We start from the raw sequence: 19,459 nt of genomic DNA, 5'->3' as shown, positions 1-19,459 counted from the left end.
TAATTGTTCCCTCCCCCCTCCCCTCCCCCCCAACAAGTCCTGTACTTAAGGACTCTTCACCTTCAGAATTCAACGTACTTTTACACACTACAACATCAGATATAGAAAAATCAAACAGAGCAAAAAATCAGAGAAAAAGAAAACATCAAAAACAAAGAGAAAAAGAAAAGCATTGAATCTGAGTTTCGTATTTTCGTTCAAGTTTCGTTTCTGGTAACGACGTTCAAGTTTCTTCCTTAGTTGATCAACAGGTTCTTATTCGATTTTGTATTATTTATACTATGATTTTGTAGTGAATCAAATCATGTTGAAAGTTATGTTAAGAGTTAATACATAAAAATGACCCTAAACTTGACATCAAATTATAACTTTGACCTTAAACTTTGATAGTGTACAAATAGGACCTTTAACTATTCAAAACCTGAACAAATATGACCTCCGATTTTGCAACCCCATGAGTGAGTCTCACTCGCACCTACATGGAAAGGTAATCCAATCACACGGTGCTATGTCGTTAAAAGGGCTGACTTGGAGAGAGGTCATATTTGTGCAGTTTTGAATAGTTAAAGGTCATATTTGTGCCCTGTCAAAGTTTTACTTTTTGTGTTAAAACGAAGTCGTTTTTATTATTATTATTGTTAATATTATTATTATAATAATAATAATAATTTTTTTATTTATTTCTATTGTAGCAACACCTAACTTTTTTTAATTTAAAATTATTATTATTATTATTTTATTTATTTCTATAGCAGCAGCACCTAGCATTTTTTTAATTTAAAAAAAACAGCCACTAGCAGGGATCGAACCCGCACAATAGGCTGAAGGAAGCGCCCAAGAAGAGCAAATAACACCACTGGGTTATCTAAGTGTCTTGTTTCGTGTGGATCAACATTAATATACGTACATAAATGTACATTTTCTATCTTATATATATACAACGTAATTTTTTTACCAAGGGGGTTCGGGTGAACCCAATGGTAACCACGTAGGTCCGCCCCTCGTTAATTTAATAACACTTTAATAACGTTAATTTAATAACATTTTAATTACATTAATTAGATAACATTAATTTAACATACTGCTATTACTATCCTTAACAACATTAATTTAATAACGTTTTATTAAAACTATAATTTTTTTATTATTAGTATAGTTTCATCTTTAATTTAATATTTAAATAAATAATATTTAAATATATTATATAACTTAAATTCGTCCTCTGCTTTATAATATATATACATACCCGCTCAATTTTTTCATGTGAGGCCGACCCACCTAATTAATAAATCTTTAATATTGCTCTTTTTCCGCAATGACAAAAGAAATTAGATGTCATTTTTATCTTTGAGCCAAAAATAATGAAAAAATAATAGTGAAGAGTCATTTAAAGGTCATATTTGTGCAGTTTTGAATAGTTAAAGGTCATATTTGTGCACTGTCAAAGTTTAAGGTCATATTTATGTATTATGCCCTTAGATTTTAAGCTGGACGCGCCCAGTTTTGCGTGTTGAACATGCGTTTTGTCACGTAGGATTGGAGGTCATATTTGTGCAGTTTTGAATAGTTAAAAGTCATATTTGTACACTGTCAAAGTTTAAGGTCAAAGTTATAATTTGATGTTAAGTTTAGGGTCATTTTTATGTATTAACTCTTATGTTAATGATTCCATAGTTTAACATGTGATGTCATTTATTTACTGTATTAAATAAAAAATGTATGCTTAATCAGTTTAACAATGATTTTTAATTATTATGTTATGAATTGTCTTCATATCTCCTTGTGATTTGTTTTCGTTAGTGATAGATATTAAAATTTCTAGATAAAATAACAACAAAAAAAAATTAACGTTTTTTTTTAAATATCCATTTGCTGTTTTATTTTTGTTTAATTTTAAGTATTATTTTAGTGAATTATATAAAAGATTATATTTTAATTAAAAAAAAAAAAGAGAGAAGGCTTTAAGAGTAAAAATTAGAATGGATGCACTGCCATGTCCACATCCGATGACATCATTGTTCATGTACATTTCCATTTTTTTTTTAATTTTATTTTTTCTTTCTCAAATTACTCCACCAACTTCCTTTTCGTTTAATATACTAAAAAAATAAATATTTCCCCTTTACGTGTATACTTTAAAAGATCATGAGAGAAATTATTGTAATTATTATTCTCAGTTTAATTTTTATTTTTTGTTAAAGTGAGTACTTTTCGAAATACTTTTAGTTATAAAAATTCAAATTTTCATAAGTATCATTAGTTTACTTTCTGTGATTTTATGTTTGATTTGTCTCATAACGTGTAATTAGAATTTACTTTAATTTAATTAAAATAGAAATTAAAGATTTTAATAAAACTAAAATAATGTAGTTAGTTTCGTATTTGTAATACTATTTAATTTATTATTATTATTATTATTATTATTATTATTATTATTTTATTATATTACTTTATTTCGTTTCATTGTCATTAACAAATTTTGAGAATTATTTTTGTTAAATTAACTAATCACCCTAAATGAAATTTTGTTTAAATTTATTATTAAGATTTAAGTAGCATTTCGAATAGATGTATTATTACGAGTTTACAAAAGAAAAATCAACGCCTTTAACTCTAGGCAAGTTTAGGCGCGTTTGAAATATTCATCTCAATTAAGAATGCGGCGTACGCTTCTTTCTGAGACATTTTAAAAATTTAACGATGCAATAATGCATCTTGACAAATATTTTTCTAAAATTAATTTTCACCAATTTAATACGAGAGTTTTAGACAAATTTTAGATATTAAAATGAGCGAATCAAGGCCTTCAATCATAATTTATCAACTAGTTTAAGTTAAGTATAAGTTGATAAAAGCGATTGTGCTAGAACCATGGGACTCGAGGGGTGCCTCACACCTTCCCCTCGGTCAACAGAATTCCTTATCCGGTCTTCTGTTTTCGTAGTCCATAATAAAGAATCATTTCCTTTTGACTAGGGATTCAAAAAGGTGATTTGAAACACCATAACTCAATTCCAAGTGGCGACTCTGTTAATAAACTAATCCCTATTCAAAATCGTCACTTTAACTGGAAAAACCCTTCAACTCAACCGTTGAGTGAAAAAAGGGGTGTGACAACAATTATATGATGATGGCCGGCCACTACCAATGGAAGCTCATGAAAGGCTCATTAATTTGGCTCGAGGAAAATATTCTATTTATCCTTAATGACTCAGTATTATTTATGATAAAGTTTACTAAAATTTAGAAACTTCCAATAGTAAAGTTATAATACTCATAGCAAGGATTGATGAGAATAGAAGAAAGAAAAAAAGAAATCAACATTAAAGCGTATTTGCTAAAACATGTTGAAGCATAACTCATTTTCCTAAAACTAAAATTTCAATTGTTTATATCAACTCTTAAAATTAGAATGTGCATGCAATTAAAGATATCCATTAAGTGTGTGCAACAGAAATTTCTACGAATTGTGCGGTGCGTATATTATCTTTAACCCACAACCCTCTTGCAATCACATAATTTTTTATATGAAAAGATATTTGAACTCGTCATGTATTTGTATAAAGATAAACCCACCTGGAATTAGCTTAAATCCACCTCTCTCCCCTACATTTAGGGTTCTGCAAAAATCGAACCGACCGATAAACTGAACTGATAAAAATACTATTAGGCTATTGGTATTGGGTTATTGAGTTAATGGTTTTTTATTGATTTTATAAAAAAATTTATTGGGTAAACGGTTCGGTTTTAGCTTATTGGGTTATCGGTGTTAATAGAACTTTATTGAAAGAAAGAAAGGCTAAGGTTTACAATATAATCTGAAAAGCATAAAAAACTAACTAAAACAAAAGTAGGCTATATATATACATAGCCAATAACCTAAAGGTCCATAAACTAAAGGCCCAATAACATATGGGCTAACATCCCCCCTCAAACTCACAATGCAACAGCAATAAGCATTGAGAGTTTGTCACACAAAAAACGAAATCGAGACGCCGACTGAGCCTTCGTAAAAAGGTCAGCAATCTGCAAAGACGATGGAACAAAAGGAAGCGATATGGTCCCGAGCTGTAAATGATGACGGGTGAAGTGACAATCAATCTCAATGTGCTTCGTACGCTCATGGAAGACAGAATTCTTTGCAATTTGTACCGCACTTTTGTTATCACAATGCAGGGGAGTAGGCATAGAAATGTGAACCCCCATATCTGCAAGAAGCCAACGTAACCAAATAATCTCACATGTAGTCACAGCCATAGCACGATACTCAGCCTCCGTGGAAGATCTAGAGACAACATCTTGTTTCTTGCTCTTCCACGAGATTAAAGAGTCTCCAAGAAACACACAAAAACCAGTGGTGGATTTACGATCATTGCGATCTCCATCCCAATCAGCATCACTATAGGCTCGCAACTCGAGAGATGACGTCGAGGGAAACAAGAGATTCTGAAACTGAGTGCCACGAAGATACCTTAGAATACGAAGTACAGCTCCCCAGTGAACAGAAGTAGGAGCAGTAACAAACTGGCTAACAGCATGAACTGCATGTGCTATATCTGGACGAGTAACCGTAAGATAAACCAAACTACCCACAATAGTTCGATAAAGACTCGGATCTGATAATGGAACACCATCACTAGGAGAGTAACGTGCATTGGTTTCAAGGGGAGTATCTACAGTCCTGTTGTCAGAAAGACGCGCCCGTGTAAACAAGTCAGATATATACTTAGTCTGAGAAAGAAGATACCCTTTCTTAGACTGAGCCACCTCAATACCCAGAAAATAACGCAGCAAGCCCAAGTCCTTCATTGCAAATCGATGAGCCAAATCATGCTTCAATAACTCAATACCACTATGATCATCACCAGTAATAATCATATCATCTACATATAAGGACAATAGAATTCGCCCTGCACTTGTACATCTAACAAACAATGCTGAATCATGGTTACTCGGGACAAATCCAAGGGAAGTAATAACAGTGGAGAATTTCTCAAACCAAGCACGAGGGGCTTGTTTGAGACCGTATAAAGCTTTTCGAAGCCGACAAACTTCACCTGGCTGGTGGTCAATACCTGGGGGAGGAGTCATATAAACTTCCTCGTGGAGATCACCATTCAGAAAAGCATTCTTGACATCCATCTGAAATATCTTCCACTGTCGAACGTATGCAACAGCAATCATAGTGCGAACAGTCGTCATCTTTGCTACGGGGGAAAAAGTCTCCTCATAATCCATACCATATTGTTGTGAGTACCCTTTTGCCACAAGTCTTGCCTTGTATCGCTCAACAGACCCATCAGATTTTGTTTTTATCTTATACACCCATCGACAACCAATCGCATGCTTACCAGGTGGGAGAGTAACCAAATCCCATGTATGTGTATGATGAAGAGCAGCAAGTTCCTCAGCCATAGCATTCTGCCAAAGAGGATCAGACACAGCCTCTCTATACGACTCAGGTTCAGACAAATGATGTATGTTTGCAATAAAGGAAGCAAATGAGGCTGAATATGTAGAATAGGAAAAATCTGGCAGTTTGGTGGACTTACAAGGTCGAGTAGACCTCCTCAGAGGTGGTGGGTCTCCAGTCTCAACAGTCGAAGGAGCAGACTCAGGCACAGGCGAGGCTGAAGCACTATCAGGTGGCACACCAGAAGGCATGGATGGATCTGGAACTGGAACCTCTATGTCAATCCCAAAGGGATCAATAAGCCAAATATCTGACTTTGTCACATCATGGGTTTTAGCTGGAATGGAATAAAAAGGAATATGTTCCAAAAAAGTGACATGTCGTGAAACATATAATTTCTGACTTACAGGATCATAGCAACGATATCCTTTTTGTCCAATACCATACCCCAAAAACACACATATAGCTGATTTTGACCCTAACTTATTTCGTTCAACATGAGGACGAAGAACAAAGCAAGTACATCCAAAAACTCGTAATGCAGAATAATTCGGCGGGTGACCATATAGTTTCTCAAACGGAGACATCCCTGAAGTCAATGCAGTAGGAATACGATTAATCACATATACAGCAGTTAGGACTGCTTCTCCCCAAAAAATACTAGGAACCTCTGCAGACAAAAGTAAAGAGCGTGCTGTCTCAACAATATGACGATGTTTTCTTTCTGCCAGACCGTTCTGCTCAGGAGTGTCGGTACACGATGACTGGTGTATGGTACCATCAGAGGCAAGTAACTGAGTGAAGTCATTAGAGGTATATTCACCCCCTAAGTCACACCTGAAACACTTTATCACAGCCGAATGTTGTGTTTTAACAAGGGCTCTAAAGTTGTTGTAAATGCCAAAGAAATCAGATCTGCGTTTCATAAGATACACCCAGGTATAACGAGTATAGTCATCTATAAACGAAACATAATAGGTCGATCCACCCTTAGTGGATACTGGCGCTGGTCCCCATACATCAGAATGAATAATATCAAAAGGAGCAACAGAATAAGACACACTTTTATTAAACGGTAAGGCAGAAAATTTTGCCAGTTTACAACCACTACAATCTGAAATATCACTAGTGTTCACATGACCCAAAGCACCACTAGAGACCAAAAAACGTAAACGTGAAACTGACACATGTCCTAATCTGGAATGCCAAAGATAAAACTGAGAAGACAAAGGACTCAAACGAAAAGAAGATAAATCTATGCTAGAGGCAGCAACTGCAGACACTTTGAGATTCTCCAAGACATAGAGTTCCCCCAACCTATGGCCGGTCCCAATCACCCTCTGAGTGTGTTGGTCCTGTATAACACAAACAGAATCAGAAAAAAACACCCAATTACCAGCCTTACACAACTGACTGACCGAAACAAGATTTAAAGCAAGTTTGGGAATGTAATAAACATCAGAGAGGACAATGTGAGGGGTAGTAACAGAACCAACACCCTCGACTGACATAGGTACAGCACTCGCGGACATAACAGAGATTGGTGAAATGGGTGACAAAGAACCAAACGATGACAAATGAGGGGACATGTGATGAGACGCACCAGAATCCAATATCCACAAGGAGGAAGGAATACCTGAGGTACTAGAAGAAACTGAACCCGAATGAGACATAGATGCTGACATGGCCGTAGGATTAGAAACGAAGAACTGTCTGAACTGTTCGAAAACCTGGGGATCCAACGCAGAAGGTGGCATAGTGCTAACAGACTCAACATCTACAGATGGTGCAGCAGCAGCGAACTGTGGAGGACGAGATGACCATGGAGGAGCACCAGAGGAGCGTGACGGAGACTTTTGCTGCCCATATTTCTGTTGCTGCCCAGATTGAGGCTGTTTGACCTTGTTAAGTAACAACGGACACTGAGCCTTCCAATAATTTTTCTGTTTGCAGAATGCACACTCATCAAATGCAACGTTAGGAGATTGTCGAGTCTGAGTACGTGGTGGCCTAGACTGATCAGTTGAAGCAGCAAACACGACAGGAGTAGTAGTTACTTTAGACCCTTTATCCACTTGAGACTTGATACGAGTCTCCTCTGCAATCAGTTCATGAACCACAGAATCAACAGTAGGGAGGGGAGATCGATGAAGGATTGTTCCACGTAGGCCCTCAAAGTCAGAACGTAGTGCCATCAAAAACTGAACCAAGCGTTGCTCTTCTCGTCTAGCAATGTACGGCCCAAAACCTTTTAACTCTGCAGATTCAGTAAGTGCCAATTGATCCCACAAATCCGACATGGCAGCATAAAAATCTTGAATACTGAGATCATGCTGTTGAAGAGCACGGATATCATACTCCAACTGGTACTGCTTAGCAAAATTAGACTGAGTGTACAGTCTTTCCAAATGATCCCAGACCTCCTTTGCTGTGTCATACTTAGCCAATTGCATACCAATTGACTGAGTTACAGAATTGTTGATCCAAGTGATAATCTTGGAGTTATTAGTTTCCCATAAGTCCACCAACAAATCAAAATTTTCAGTTTTATCATCGATAGGTCTTAGTTTTACTCCAGTGATATAACCCCACATATTCTTCCCACGAAGAAAATTCTTCATGACATAACTCCAATAGGCATAGTTCTTACCATCTAATTGAGTACTAATGGACTGGAGAGAATCATCCTTTCCAGTCATTGTAAACACAGCAACACACAAACAATTCAAAAAAACAAAAAGATGCAAAACCCTAGGTTGAACAATTCCGAACGAACAACAATGGCAGCAAGCAAAAGAACGAAAGACGAACAATACCAGACAGCAAACGAATACAGCAGCACCTCAAAAATTCGGGGCTCCGCCCCGAACCCCGGACGGGGGCGCGCTGCCCCCCGTACCCCCCAGCGAACTCACCGCGGAGTTCGATCCGCGCAGTAGGTGCCTGCTACAAAATCTTCAACCAACAAATCAAAGGACATGGATCAAACTAGCTTTGATACCATGTTAATAGAACTTTATTGAAAGAAAGAAAGGCTAAGGTTTACAATATAATCTGAAAAGCATAAAAACTAACTAAAACAAAAGTAGGCTATATATATACATAGCCAATAACCTAAAGGTCCATAAACTAAAGGCCCAATAACATATGGGCTAACAATCAGTTAAACCGATAACCCAATAAGGATATACTAAGTTATTGTTTTATCCCTATTTATATTATATACATAAATATCTATATTACTTCTACGTGTGTGTATATATATATATATATATATATATATATATATATATATATATATATATGCACTATTTATTCACAATGTAGTGATTCACAAAGTATTAACTTATTTAGGGGAACAAAGGAACAATATAAAGCTTGGGTATTATCGTATTAGAAAGCTTGAAGCATTTAGTAGCTTCCAACAATTAGGATTTAGTTTTTTTTTCCGAACTAACATTCAGTTCAAGTTTGAAGATTCTTGTAAACTAAAGTGCATTGCGTAAGATTTTGGCGGTAACTAAGATTTCGTTTTTTATGTTAGTTGTTACTATTTCTATTTTATGAGTATTTTCTTATTGATTAAATCGAAAACCGAAAGTTAAGGACCAAAAACCGATAAGAAAATGTTTTATTGGTTGATTATTGGTTTTACATATTTAAAAGTCGAAAATCGATAAACCGAACCAATAACACATAACATCGAATCGAACCGACCGCTGCACACCCTAGCTACATTGCCAGCTGCCATTTCTATATGTCCTACCCTACACATGCATGTTAAAGATCGGAGATGTTTTACAACTTGCTCATTTATACTTGTTACTCTTACGTTCAAATTGTAGCTACTTTTTTGGTTATTACTTTTTCTATACAAAGTTGTTGAGTTGTTCAACGATGTACCAACTCATTTTGATAAAGATAACTTTTGTTTACCCCTATCTTAGAAGTTGATGTCAAATTTGGATCATTCTTAATTATTTAGATGGGGTTGGGTGAAGAGGCGTATAGGTAAATATTTATTCACATCAGATATTATATTGTGTATTAATTTAAGTGAGCATGGTTAAGTAGTATTGAAGAAATGAAAATGTAGATTATTAATCACGATTAGTTATTTATTCATATTCAATCGCATATCACATATTCAATTATTTAGTGTAAGCATGTAATTTTGCCTTGTAAGTCTCTCAATGTTATCCCTTGCCCTAAAAGTAATTAAGAGTAGAAAACGTGGAGTGTAGAGCTCACTTTTTCCTAGAAATTCCATGTATTAGAGATGGACACACTATGACTCGTTATTGCTTAGCGTGTTTCCAACATCATGGTAGCAGTTACATTACATAAGACCAGAAAGATGAATACTCTCTGAGTTACCCCATGAACATGGGATACATCGTTTAATTAACCTTTTATTTTCTTAATCAGAAGCTTGATGTGTATTACCATTAAACTTTCTTGTGGTACGGATGCCATTAGATAATATTATATCAATTATATGAGAGATATACATAAACCTAGTTTTACGGCTAGACCGCGGGTTCACATGTCCTATAATTTAATCTTAAACTCTGCTTTTATATGTCTCAATTTATATATCATACTTTCCTTTCTAGTTGTTTTAGAAAGAATGACATACATTTTTATTTTGATATAATTTAATTATAAACTTTCTATTTTACCTTAATCATGAATTTTAAATCACACAAATGACACTATAAACTTATCTAAGACCACAAGTAAAAAGTCTTTCCATACAAATGTCTTTATCTTGTCTTAAATCACAAACTTTCAAAATTATTTTCTTCTTTCTTAAATTCTATGTAATCATGATTTTTTTCTCTCTCTATATATATATAAAAAGAAAAATTTAACTTCAAACTTCGTGTTGGTCTGTGCTAAACCGTTGGCAATTAATTTTTATTTTGATAATCTGTCGCTAATCATCACTAGGTAAATAAAATTAGCTAAAAATTTTGCCGTTCAGCAACAAAATTTCGGTAGTGACGTAATTGGAAAGGAGAGAGCACTAATGAACGAACTCTATAAATAGAAGTCATCTTCCCATATACAAATGAGAGCAAAACTGCTAGAGAAATGGGGGAATCACCACCATTCTTGATCATTATTGTTGTTACTGTTTTGGTGTTGATGATGACCCAATTTTCATATGCAGTACTTTACACGAATTCAAGGTGGATAGTGAATGAGGGAGGTCAGAGGGTGAAGTTGTCATGCGTGAACTGGGTGAGTCATTTAGAAGTCATGGTGGCGGAAGGACTAAGCAAGCAGCCAGTTGACACCATTTCAAAATCCATTACGAACATGGGTTTTAATTGTGTTAGGCTTACTTGGCCTCTTTTCTTGTTTACTAATGATTCTTTGGTTTCCTTAACTGTACGTCAGTCCTTTAATAACCTTGGCCTTGTTGAGTCCATTGCTGGACTTCAAGCTAACAATCCTTCCATACTCGATCTATCCGTTCTCCAGGCTTACCAGGTATGTACGTAATCATTTATCATATTTTCAACTATTAACTTCTATACGCACATATATAATACAATTAAATGAATTTACACTATACTACTATCAACTTATAAAAGTTAAATTATTATTGTCTTTTTGTTGCTAGTAAGATGGTTGATGGTTTGTTTTCTTGACGGCTACCTCGACCTATGAGTCTGACTTTTTCTCATATGTTTTTGGTTTATTAAGGTTGTAAGAAATTTTAGGTTAGGTTATATATACTATAAAGCCACAAATGTCCTCTCTATATTGCTCAGCGGTAAACTAGGATTAGCAATATAAATTTTGCTGTTTAGTTAGAGAATTTATCGATGGTTGATTGATATTCTTTTAGTAGTGATAAATGACAAGAAGTTGGTTGGATGTCACCTCCCAATTTACGGAAATGTATATCTAATATGATTGTCACTCATATATGGTCAGCATTGTTCTGTTGCATGTTGCTTTTCTTTCTCCTTCTCCTGCCGCTATTTTGTCGCGATCCAAAAACAAGGATCATGATGACATTTATCGCAACAAACCTTAATAATAGTAAGCCTCTTATTCAAACTGATACACACAGAGAAAAGAAGACTGAAATGTCCCCAAGGTAAAGCTTCTAGATTAAAGTCGAACTACATAGATATAATAAAAGCATAAAGAATAAAATCAACACATGCAGCCATAACTTCCAAAACCTGGTGTCAAAGGTGTAAGAACTACCAATATTATTCAGGAGTTAAAATAAAGATATAATTAATACAGAAAGATAGAGGTGAACTCCGGACGTATGAATGTCCAACCACTACCTTGAGTAATCTGAAGGCGCCCGAAATCAATCAGTCTGAGGTGCACCCAAACCTGAAGCTGCACCGAAAGGTGAAGTAGGAGAGGGTACGGTCCACTTGTACTTAGTAGGTATCATAGGCCGATCAGATAAAGTAAAAAATAAAGCATACAAAATACATACTAAGGGCACGTCACCTGCAATCAGAAAATGTCCCACAATGGTAGCCCACACCGTTTGCACTACCAGTTCTAATATATCACATATATTGCAACAACACACCACAATAGGACACAAGTACGTATTATATCACATTTAAGTAGAACATGTATATATAAGATCATCAAATACAAGTAAAGGAAGATACAACAAATGCACAGATGACAAGTCAATATGGCAATACAATACAAGTAAGTGCAATGTATATGATGATGATGATGATGATGCACGAGGTCGACATACAACCTCCGGGACCGTCGCACAATCCATGTATACACCGCATACGGAGCTAAAGTTTTCTGACGTAGGATCCATGGGGGGTTCGTTAACCCATATACAATCCACATATCTCATATCTCCTTTCCGGCATATCCCTTAAAAAAGGTATTATAAGGTGTAACAATATCTCCTCCCCGACACATTTCTCGGGGAGGGTTTTAAAAAGTGCTGTCAGTATTTCTCAAATGTTATCACAGTGGTACTAATATTTCATGAATGAGTATGATATAAGGATGTAATGCTTGCAACCAATCAAAATAAGTATTTTCACAACCAACGACATGATATGTTTCCACTGTCAACCACATGTATATTTCCACAACCAACCACAATGAAGTATTTTTTCACAATCACGTGAGTCAATATCCACTCATTATTTTAGTTTCATCCACAAATTTTCACATGTCTCATATATCAGTAAAGTATGAATATAATCACAATGCACCAATGATACCATATTAAGCATCTTAACAACACAATACAATTATTCACATGTATTCAAGGCTATCAATATCAAATACGACCCAACAAGGTCACACATATCACATAATAACTCAATTTTGATAATTACATCATATATAAGCCCCCATACGGGCATAACACATAAATAACCATTTTTCATGATTAGTTCTCACCCTTAACATGCATTTTGAATCATCATTTACTACCCAACCCAGTCTGAAAGAGTTAAGCCATAACCTACCTCAAAAGTCAAAATCGGTCCGCTATCAAATATGAAATCTACGTGTCAAAGCAAAATCAACGACATGTATATTGACTACTTTTGGTTCGGGGTCAATACAGACCCCCGAAACAGATTTTTCGAAAAAGAAGGACAAAATCATAACTTTACTTTAAAAACACATTTCCCACATTTTTTGAAACCTACAGCTGAAATTCAAGTCAAATCGAGTAAAAAGATGAGGTTCGAAGAAAATCCATTTTTAAGCTTTACCGGGTAAAATCTTTAAAATCTGGATTAAAATCAAAGAATCAGAGTTGTTTTGAAGGTTAAATTGATGAAAAACTAGTAATTGTAAGATTAAAATATTATTCAAGTGAAAAGGAGTGAAATTTGGGTTTAAAATCAAGCCCTAAGATTTTTGGGGTTTTGAGAAATTAATCAAAAAATTATTAAGAATATGGTGAATTCTTACCTTAAATTCGTAATAGAATCAAAAAATAGATGTTAATCTAGCTATCTAAGTTCTCACAAGCTTCACTTTTAAGCTCCCTCACTATTTTAGGGTTTAACTCTCAAGAGGCAAAATGAAAAATGAGCAACATGGGTCCAAAAACTATTATTAATAGGGCAAATTTTCTGCACCAGCTATAGATAAAAAGTTGTTCTTTTTTTTTGTTTTTAAGTCCAATCCGGACTTCGACATGGTGTCCCGGATTTGTTTGGGGTCCAATATATGCAAACGAACTATATAACCACACTAAATTCGACGTTCTGAATGCGTTGGCGAATTTGCATTTTCAAAAAAAAATTATTTTCACAAAATTGATCCCCGAAATTTAAAATCATAATATTTCAAATCGAGGGTTGAAATGAGATTTAAAAAGTCGTAAAATCACATCAAATATCTTACCACCCTAAAATTAAAGTACTAGATTTACTGGTGATATCGAATTTTCCATTTGAGATCATTTCGATCAAATGTGGTCCCACACCCATATTTTCAATTTTCCAACTTTTTTATCAATAGGTCGAAATGAGCTCAAATGCACCGGAATCCAAATCAGAGATCTACCCAACCTAAAATTGATATTCTGAAGCTGCTGGCGTCGTCCGTTTAGCCATTCATCGCCCGAATCAAAAGATATCCACATAAGTCCAAAATAAGACTCTCGAAGCCATAAAAAACCATAATATCACATAAGTGGTTCCAAAATGCATCGAAAATTATGTCAATCACCCCCATACCACCAGAAATATCATAATGCAACTATGGGAAGGAGTAAAACAGTCAAATCACATAAAATCACAAATTTCACATATTTTATCAAAATTTTCAGGTCGTTACATATCCACCACTAAAAATCTAGTTTGTCCTCGAACTAAGGCAAAGAAATACCTGAACCAATGAAGAGTTGGGGATAGAAACTACGCATGTAAGATTCAACCTCCCAAGTAACCTTATCTACAAGTCGATGTCGCCACTGAACCTTAACCACAGGAATAACTCTAAAGCAGAACCGCCTAACATCCCTTGCCAAAATGGAGACCGGCTCCTCAACAAAAGACAACCGCTCATCTAACTGAACCGACTCCTAACGAATGACATGAGACTCATCAGGAAGATAACGATGAAATATCAAAACATGAAAAACTGGATGAACAGATGATAGATCAGAGGTCAAAGTCAACTCATAAGCCACATCACCAACAGTCAGAAGAATCTCAAATGGACCAATATACCTGGAGCTAAGTTTGCCCCTCTTCCCAAACCTCATCACACCCTTCATGGTTGAAACTCGAACAAAGAGACGATCACCTACACTAAATCTCAAGGCACAAAGTCTAAGATTAGCATAACACGTTTGCCTAATCTGAGCAGCTCTAAATCTATCCTAAATGATGTGGATTTTATCCAAAGACTCACAAAGGAAGTTCGCATCTCGAGGTCTCAACTCTAAAACATCAAACCAATCCACTAGGGAGTGATAATGCCTACCGTACAATGCCTCAAAAGGAGTCATATCAATAATGAAATGGTAACTATTATTATATGCAAACTCTGTTAAAGCCAAATGTTGCTCCCACTAGCCACCAAAATCCATCACACATTCGCGGAGTATATCCTCTAAAACCTGAATAATTCACTCTGGCTGGTCATCAGTCTGGGGTGAAATGATATGCTAAGATCAACCCAAGTACCCAACTTATCCTGAAAATTCTCCTAAAAGTAAGATGTGAACATAGAACCTCGATCTAAAATAATGAACATCGACACACCATATAGACGCACAATCTCACGAAAGCAGATACGGGCTAACCTCTCAACACTGAATGAGACCTGAACTGGAATAAAATGAGCTAACTTGGTCAATCGATCCACGATGACCCAAACACTATCAGAACCATGAGGTGTATGCGAAAAACCAGTCACAAAGTCTATAGTGATCCGTTCCCATTTTTACTTAGGAATAGGCAACCTCTAAAGCAATCCACCAGATGCTCGGACTTCACCTGCTGGCAACAAAGACAACGAGATATGAACTCTGCCACATCTCGCCTCATACCACCCCACCAGTAGTACTGCCTCAAATCACAATACATCTTAGTCACACCTGAATGGATGAAATATCTGGAACAATAGGCCTCTTTCAGGATCAACTTAAACCAATCATCCACTCTAAGCACACAAACTCCACCCCTAATTCTCAAAACTCCATCTGAATCAAGTGAGGCTTCCTTAGTCTCCCCACTTAACATCTTATCTCAAATCAACCTCAATTCAACATTGTCAAACTGATGAGCTTGAATCTGCTCCATCAAAGAAGATCTAGCCTCCACAAATGTCAAAACACTCTCAGGTGTCGAAATATCAAGCCTAACCATCTGGTTAGCTAAATATTGAACCTCTAAGACCAAAGGCCTCTTCTGGGTAAAAAGATGTGTCAAGCTACCTATGCTAGTCGACTTCCGACTCAAGGCATCCACAACCACATTAGCCTTGCCCGAATAGTAGAGAATAGTCAAGTCATAAATCTTAAGCAACTTAAGCCAACAATACTGCCTCGTATTAAGATCTTGCTGGATGACGAAGTACCGAAGGCTACAGTGATCTGAGAAGATCTCACAACGAACTCCATACAAGTAGTGGCTCCACAACTTCAAGACAAACACGACTGTGCATAGCTCCAAATCATGGATAGGATAATTCCTCTCATTAGGCTTCAACTAATCTTAATTAAATGTATGAATCTTTAACTATGTTTGTGCTTGTGAATTTGAAGGTTACACAAATACAAATTTATTCTCTAATTCGTGATCTCTTTTTATTTTTTTGAATCTTTTAGGTCTTCTGCTTGTTTTTCATCGAAATATCTTTATTATTAGTCAAGTGGAGCAAATATACCCCTGAAATATTGAAAATAGAAAAATCATGCCTCCGTTTACGTTTTTGCACAAAAATATTCTTAACATTAACCAAGTGAAGCAAATATACTCCTTTCCACCAATGGACTTCAGGTCAATATTTTTTGCTGAGTTAAAAATTTATGTTGTGAAAAAATAATCTCAATTACAGTATTACATAATTTATGAACAAAATCAGAATAACAATTTAAGTGATAATATAACGCAATTAGTGAACTGAATCAAATATTAAGAATTTTCAGTAATTGTAATGGCTTCGCTGAAATTGAATCTTTGAATTGAAGAGTTCAGCCGCAAAATTGATTTTTTAGATTGCTTCTAGTTGTCTCAATGGGTTCATCTTAAACGTTAAAACTTTGAATTGATTTTTTTTTTTTGCTGTTGAAATGGGTTAAGTTACAAATTTGAATCTTTATGGGTTCCACCTGACCACGTGATTGCTTATGAGTGTTTTGTTTAGTTTACTAATGGTGTTATATGGTTATTCATTTTATTATTTTGATTTAATCACTAATTGTTGTTTTATTATTGCTGAGATTATCTTTTTCAATTTGAATTTTCAGCTCGACAAAAGAAATATTATTTCATACTTATTTTCAGTGGAGAGAGATATTATATGCTTCACTTGATTAAGATAACGGCATTTTTAGGCCAAAAAAACGAAGAACGGGTATAATTGCTCTTTTACCAGTAACTTTGGGGCATATTTGCTCCATATGACTAATGTTAAAAGCATAGTCGTTACGCCAAATGGCAAATGAAAGACACAATTAATCTATCATGTAGCTTTTTCCCTAATAATGCCAATTGTGTTTCTTAAAAGTTCATAGATCAGTCTAATTAACTTTGGGACTAAAATTCTGTTACTGATGTTGGCAGGCAGTGGTGGCTAGTCTGGGAAATAACAATGTGATGGTCATACTAGACAATCACATCAGCAAGCCTGGTTGGTGCTGCAGCAACTTCGATGGAAATGGCTTCTTCGGCGATCAATACTTCAATCCTGATCTTTGGGTGCAGGGCCTTACCAAGGTTGCCACCACTTTCAACAACGTTACGAATGTCGTTGGTATGAGCTTAAGAAATGAACTTCGAGGGCCTAGACAGAATGTTAACGACTGGTACAGGTATAAAATGCAAATGTATACTTATATGACAAGAGAAAAGGACAATTAACACTAAATTGTAGAAAGCATTTAGTACTTCATTTTTTTTTAATTCGCCCAGAATTTCACTTTCCATGTTGATAGGGGGTTTGGCCTACTCCTATCGTCACCGTGTATATATCACACTAAAAACAAAAAGTACATTGGAGGGGGCTAAATACAAACCTCCAAAGTAAAACTATGCTGAGGTGCTATGTTTGCTCTGCCTCTTTTTGAAGAATTCAGCACGGGTGCAACAATATTTTTCATGAATCCGACCAACATAGCTGAGGGGCAACCAAATCGGCACCTGAAAGAGGTCTATTGACCATTTAAGGCATAAAAAAATGGGAAAACACACACACACAAGGATTCTATCAATAGTTAGAATCCTGCTATATTAAAAAACCTCAGCTAATATTTTCTTGTGACTTCTAATTCTAAAATTGGCGAGGCCAGCTCTATCCATATTATAATCTACCCTCACATTTCGAGGGAGCTTGCTCAAGTTGAGGAAAATCCTCGAAGTGTCTTGTACTGAACCATGTTAGATTAGCGATAACAATGAGTGACTTTGACAATTTCAACCATATATTACTTACTAAAGATTGTTTTCGAGCTAGGTACATGCAGAAAGGGGCTGAAGCGGTGCATGCAGCTAACCCTGATGTTCTTGTCATTCTCTCTGGCCTATATTTCGATAAGGATCTTTCTTTCCTGAGCAAGAGACCACTTAACTTGACTTTCTCTGGAAAGCTTGTCTTTGAGATTCATCGATACAGTTTCACGGATACAAAATCTTGGGAAACAGGCAACCCCAATCAAGTTTGTGGACAAATAGTGAATGACATAATGAGCAAAGGTGGTTTTCTGTTAGGCCAAGGCTATCCATTGTTTGTGAGTGAGTTTGGGGTGGATCAAAGAGGCATCAATGTAAATGACAATAGGTATTTCAATTGTTTCCTTGGGCTAGCAGCTGAACTTGACTTTGATTGGGCACTGTGGACACTTGTTGGAAGCTATTATTTGAGAGAAGGGGTTGTTGGACTCAATGAGTTCTATGGGGTTTTGGATTGGAATTGGTGTGAACCTAGAAACTCAAGCTTCCTGCAAAGGATCTCAGCCGTCCAATCTCCTTTCCAAGGTACTCCATTTATTATGTTAATTAGATTAGACATAACGGGCATTGGAAATGATCTAAAGTTACCCTAGTTCCACCTATTGAACCTCAAATGCCCTAAATGTTAGTATTTGAATCCAATAGGTGGAAGGATGACAAATTAATTTTTCTCCAATACGTTAGAACCATTTTGACCTTTTTCTTAGCAAATATGGAGAGTTTACCTTGGTTAGGAATGCAGGGCCAGGATATAACGAGTCTCGCTCCCACAAATTAATCTTCCATCCAATGACAGGGCTTTGTGTTAGAAGAATTTCATTGCTGCAGCCATTGGAGCTCGGTCCATGCTCTGAGGCCGACCCGTGGGACTATGCTCCAACGAAAACGCTGACATTAACAGGAACTTACTTTTGCCTACAAGCAGATAAGTCTGGGCAGGCAGCAAAACTTGGCATAATGTGCACCAACTCCAACTCGAAGTGGCAAGCTATCTCTGACTCCAAGATGCACCTATCTTCTAAGCTACAAGATGGCACTAGTCTTTGTTTAGATGTTGATTCCAAAAATGTTATATTCACAAACACTTGCAAATGCTTGAGCAAAGATAAATCTTGTGACCCCGCAAGCCAATGGTTCAAAATCATTGATAGCACCAGGCAACAAAAAACTACAAAATCCTTTCTCCAGAGGAAGCAAATCATTCAATTTCTAGGAAGTACTTTAAGCCATATCTTGTAAGTGCTACAGTAGATGGATAGTTCATTTAGACACAGAATGAAATTTATTTTTCACGCACTTCATAAAATCATATTCATGGAAACTGTACGTGTAACAAAGAAATAAAAATAGATAAGTCACTGAATATAAGTTATTCATCCATGGA

General features: G+C 35.8%; 1 protein-coding gene across 2 annotated transcripts; it reads left to right on the top strand.

The window, feature by feature from the left end:
- Positions 1 to 10,478: 10,478 nt before the first annotated feature.
- LOC107852339 (glycosyl hydrolase 5 family protein) lies at positions 10,479 to 19,455 on the top strand. Of its 2 annotated transcripts, none has more exons than XM_016697400.2 (4): positions 10,479 to 10,912; positions 17,191 to 17,438; positions 18,080 to 18,600; positions 18,872 to 19,455. In XM_016697400.2, the coding sequence occupies exons 1-4, from the start codon at positions 10,511 to 10,513 to the stop codon at positions 19,312 to 19,314; spliced, it is 1,614 nt and encodes a 537-aa protein (XP_016552886.1). In that variant the 5' UTR covers positions 10,479 to 10,510; the 3' UTR covers positions 19,315 to 19,455. The 2 variants fall into 2 exon arrangements, with proteins under 2 accessions (XP_016552886.1, XP_016552885.1); XM_016697399.2 differs by having other exon boundaries at positions 18,818 to 19,455.
- Positions 19,456 to 19,459: the final 4 nt, after the last annotated feature.

This window comes from Capsicum annuum, chromosome 8, assembly GCF_002878395.1.
Source record: "Capsicum annuum cultivar UCD-10X-F1 chromosome 8, UCD10Xv1.1, whole genome shotgun sequence".
Classification (NCBI taxonomy): Eukaryota; Viridiplantae; Streptophyta; class Magnoliopsida; order Solanales; family Solanaceae; genus Capsicum; species Capsicum annuum.
Note: the sequence above shows the minus strand (reverse complement) of the source record. Positions and strands in the feature narration are given on the sequence as shown.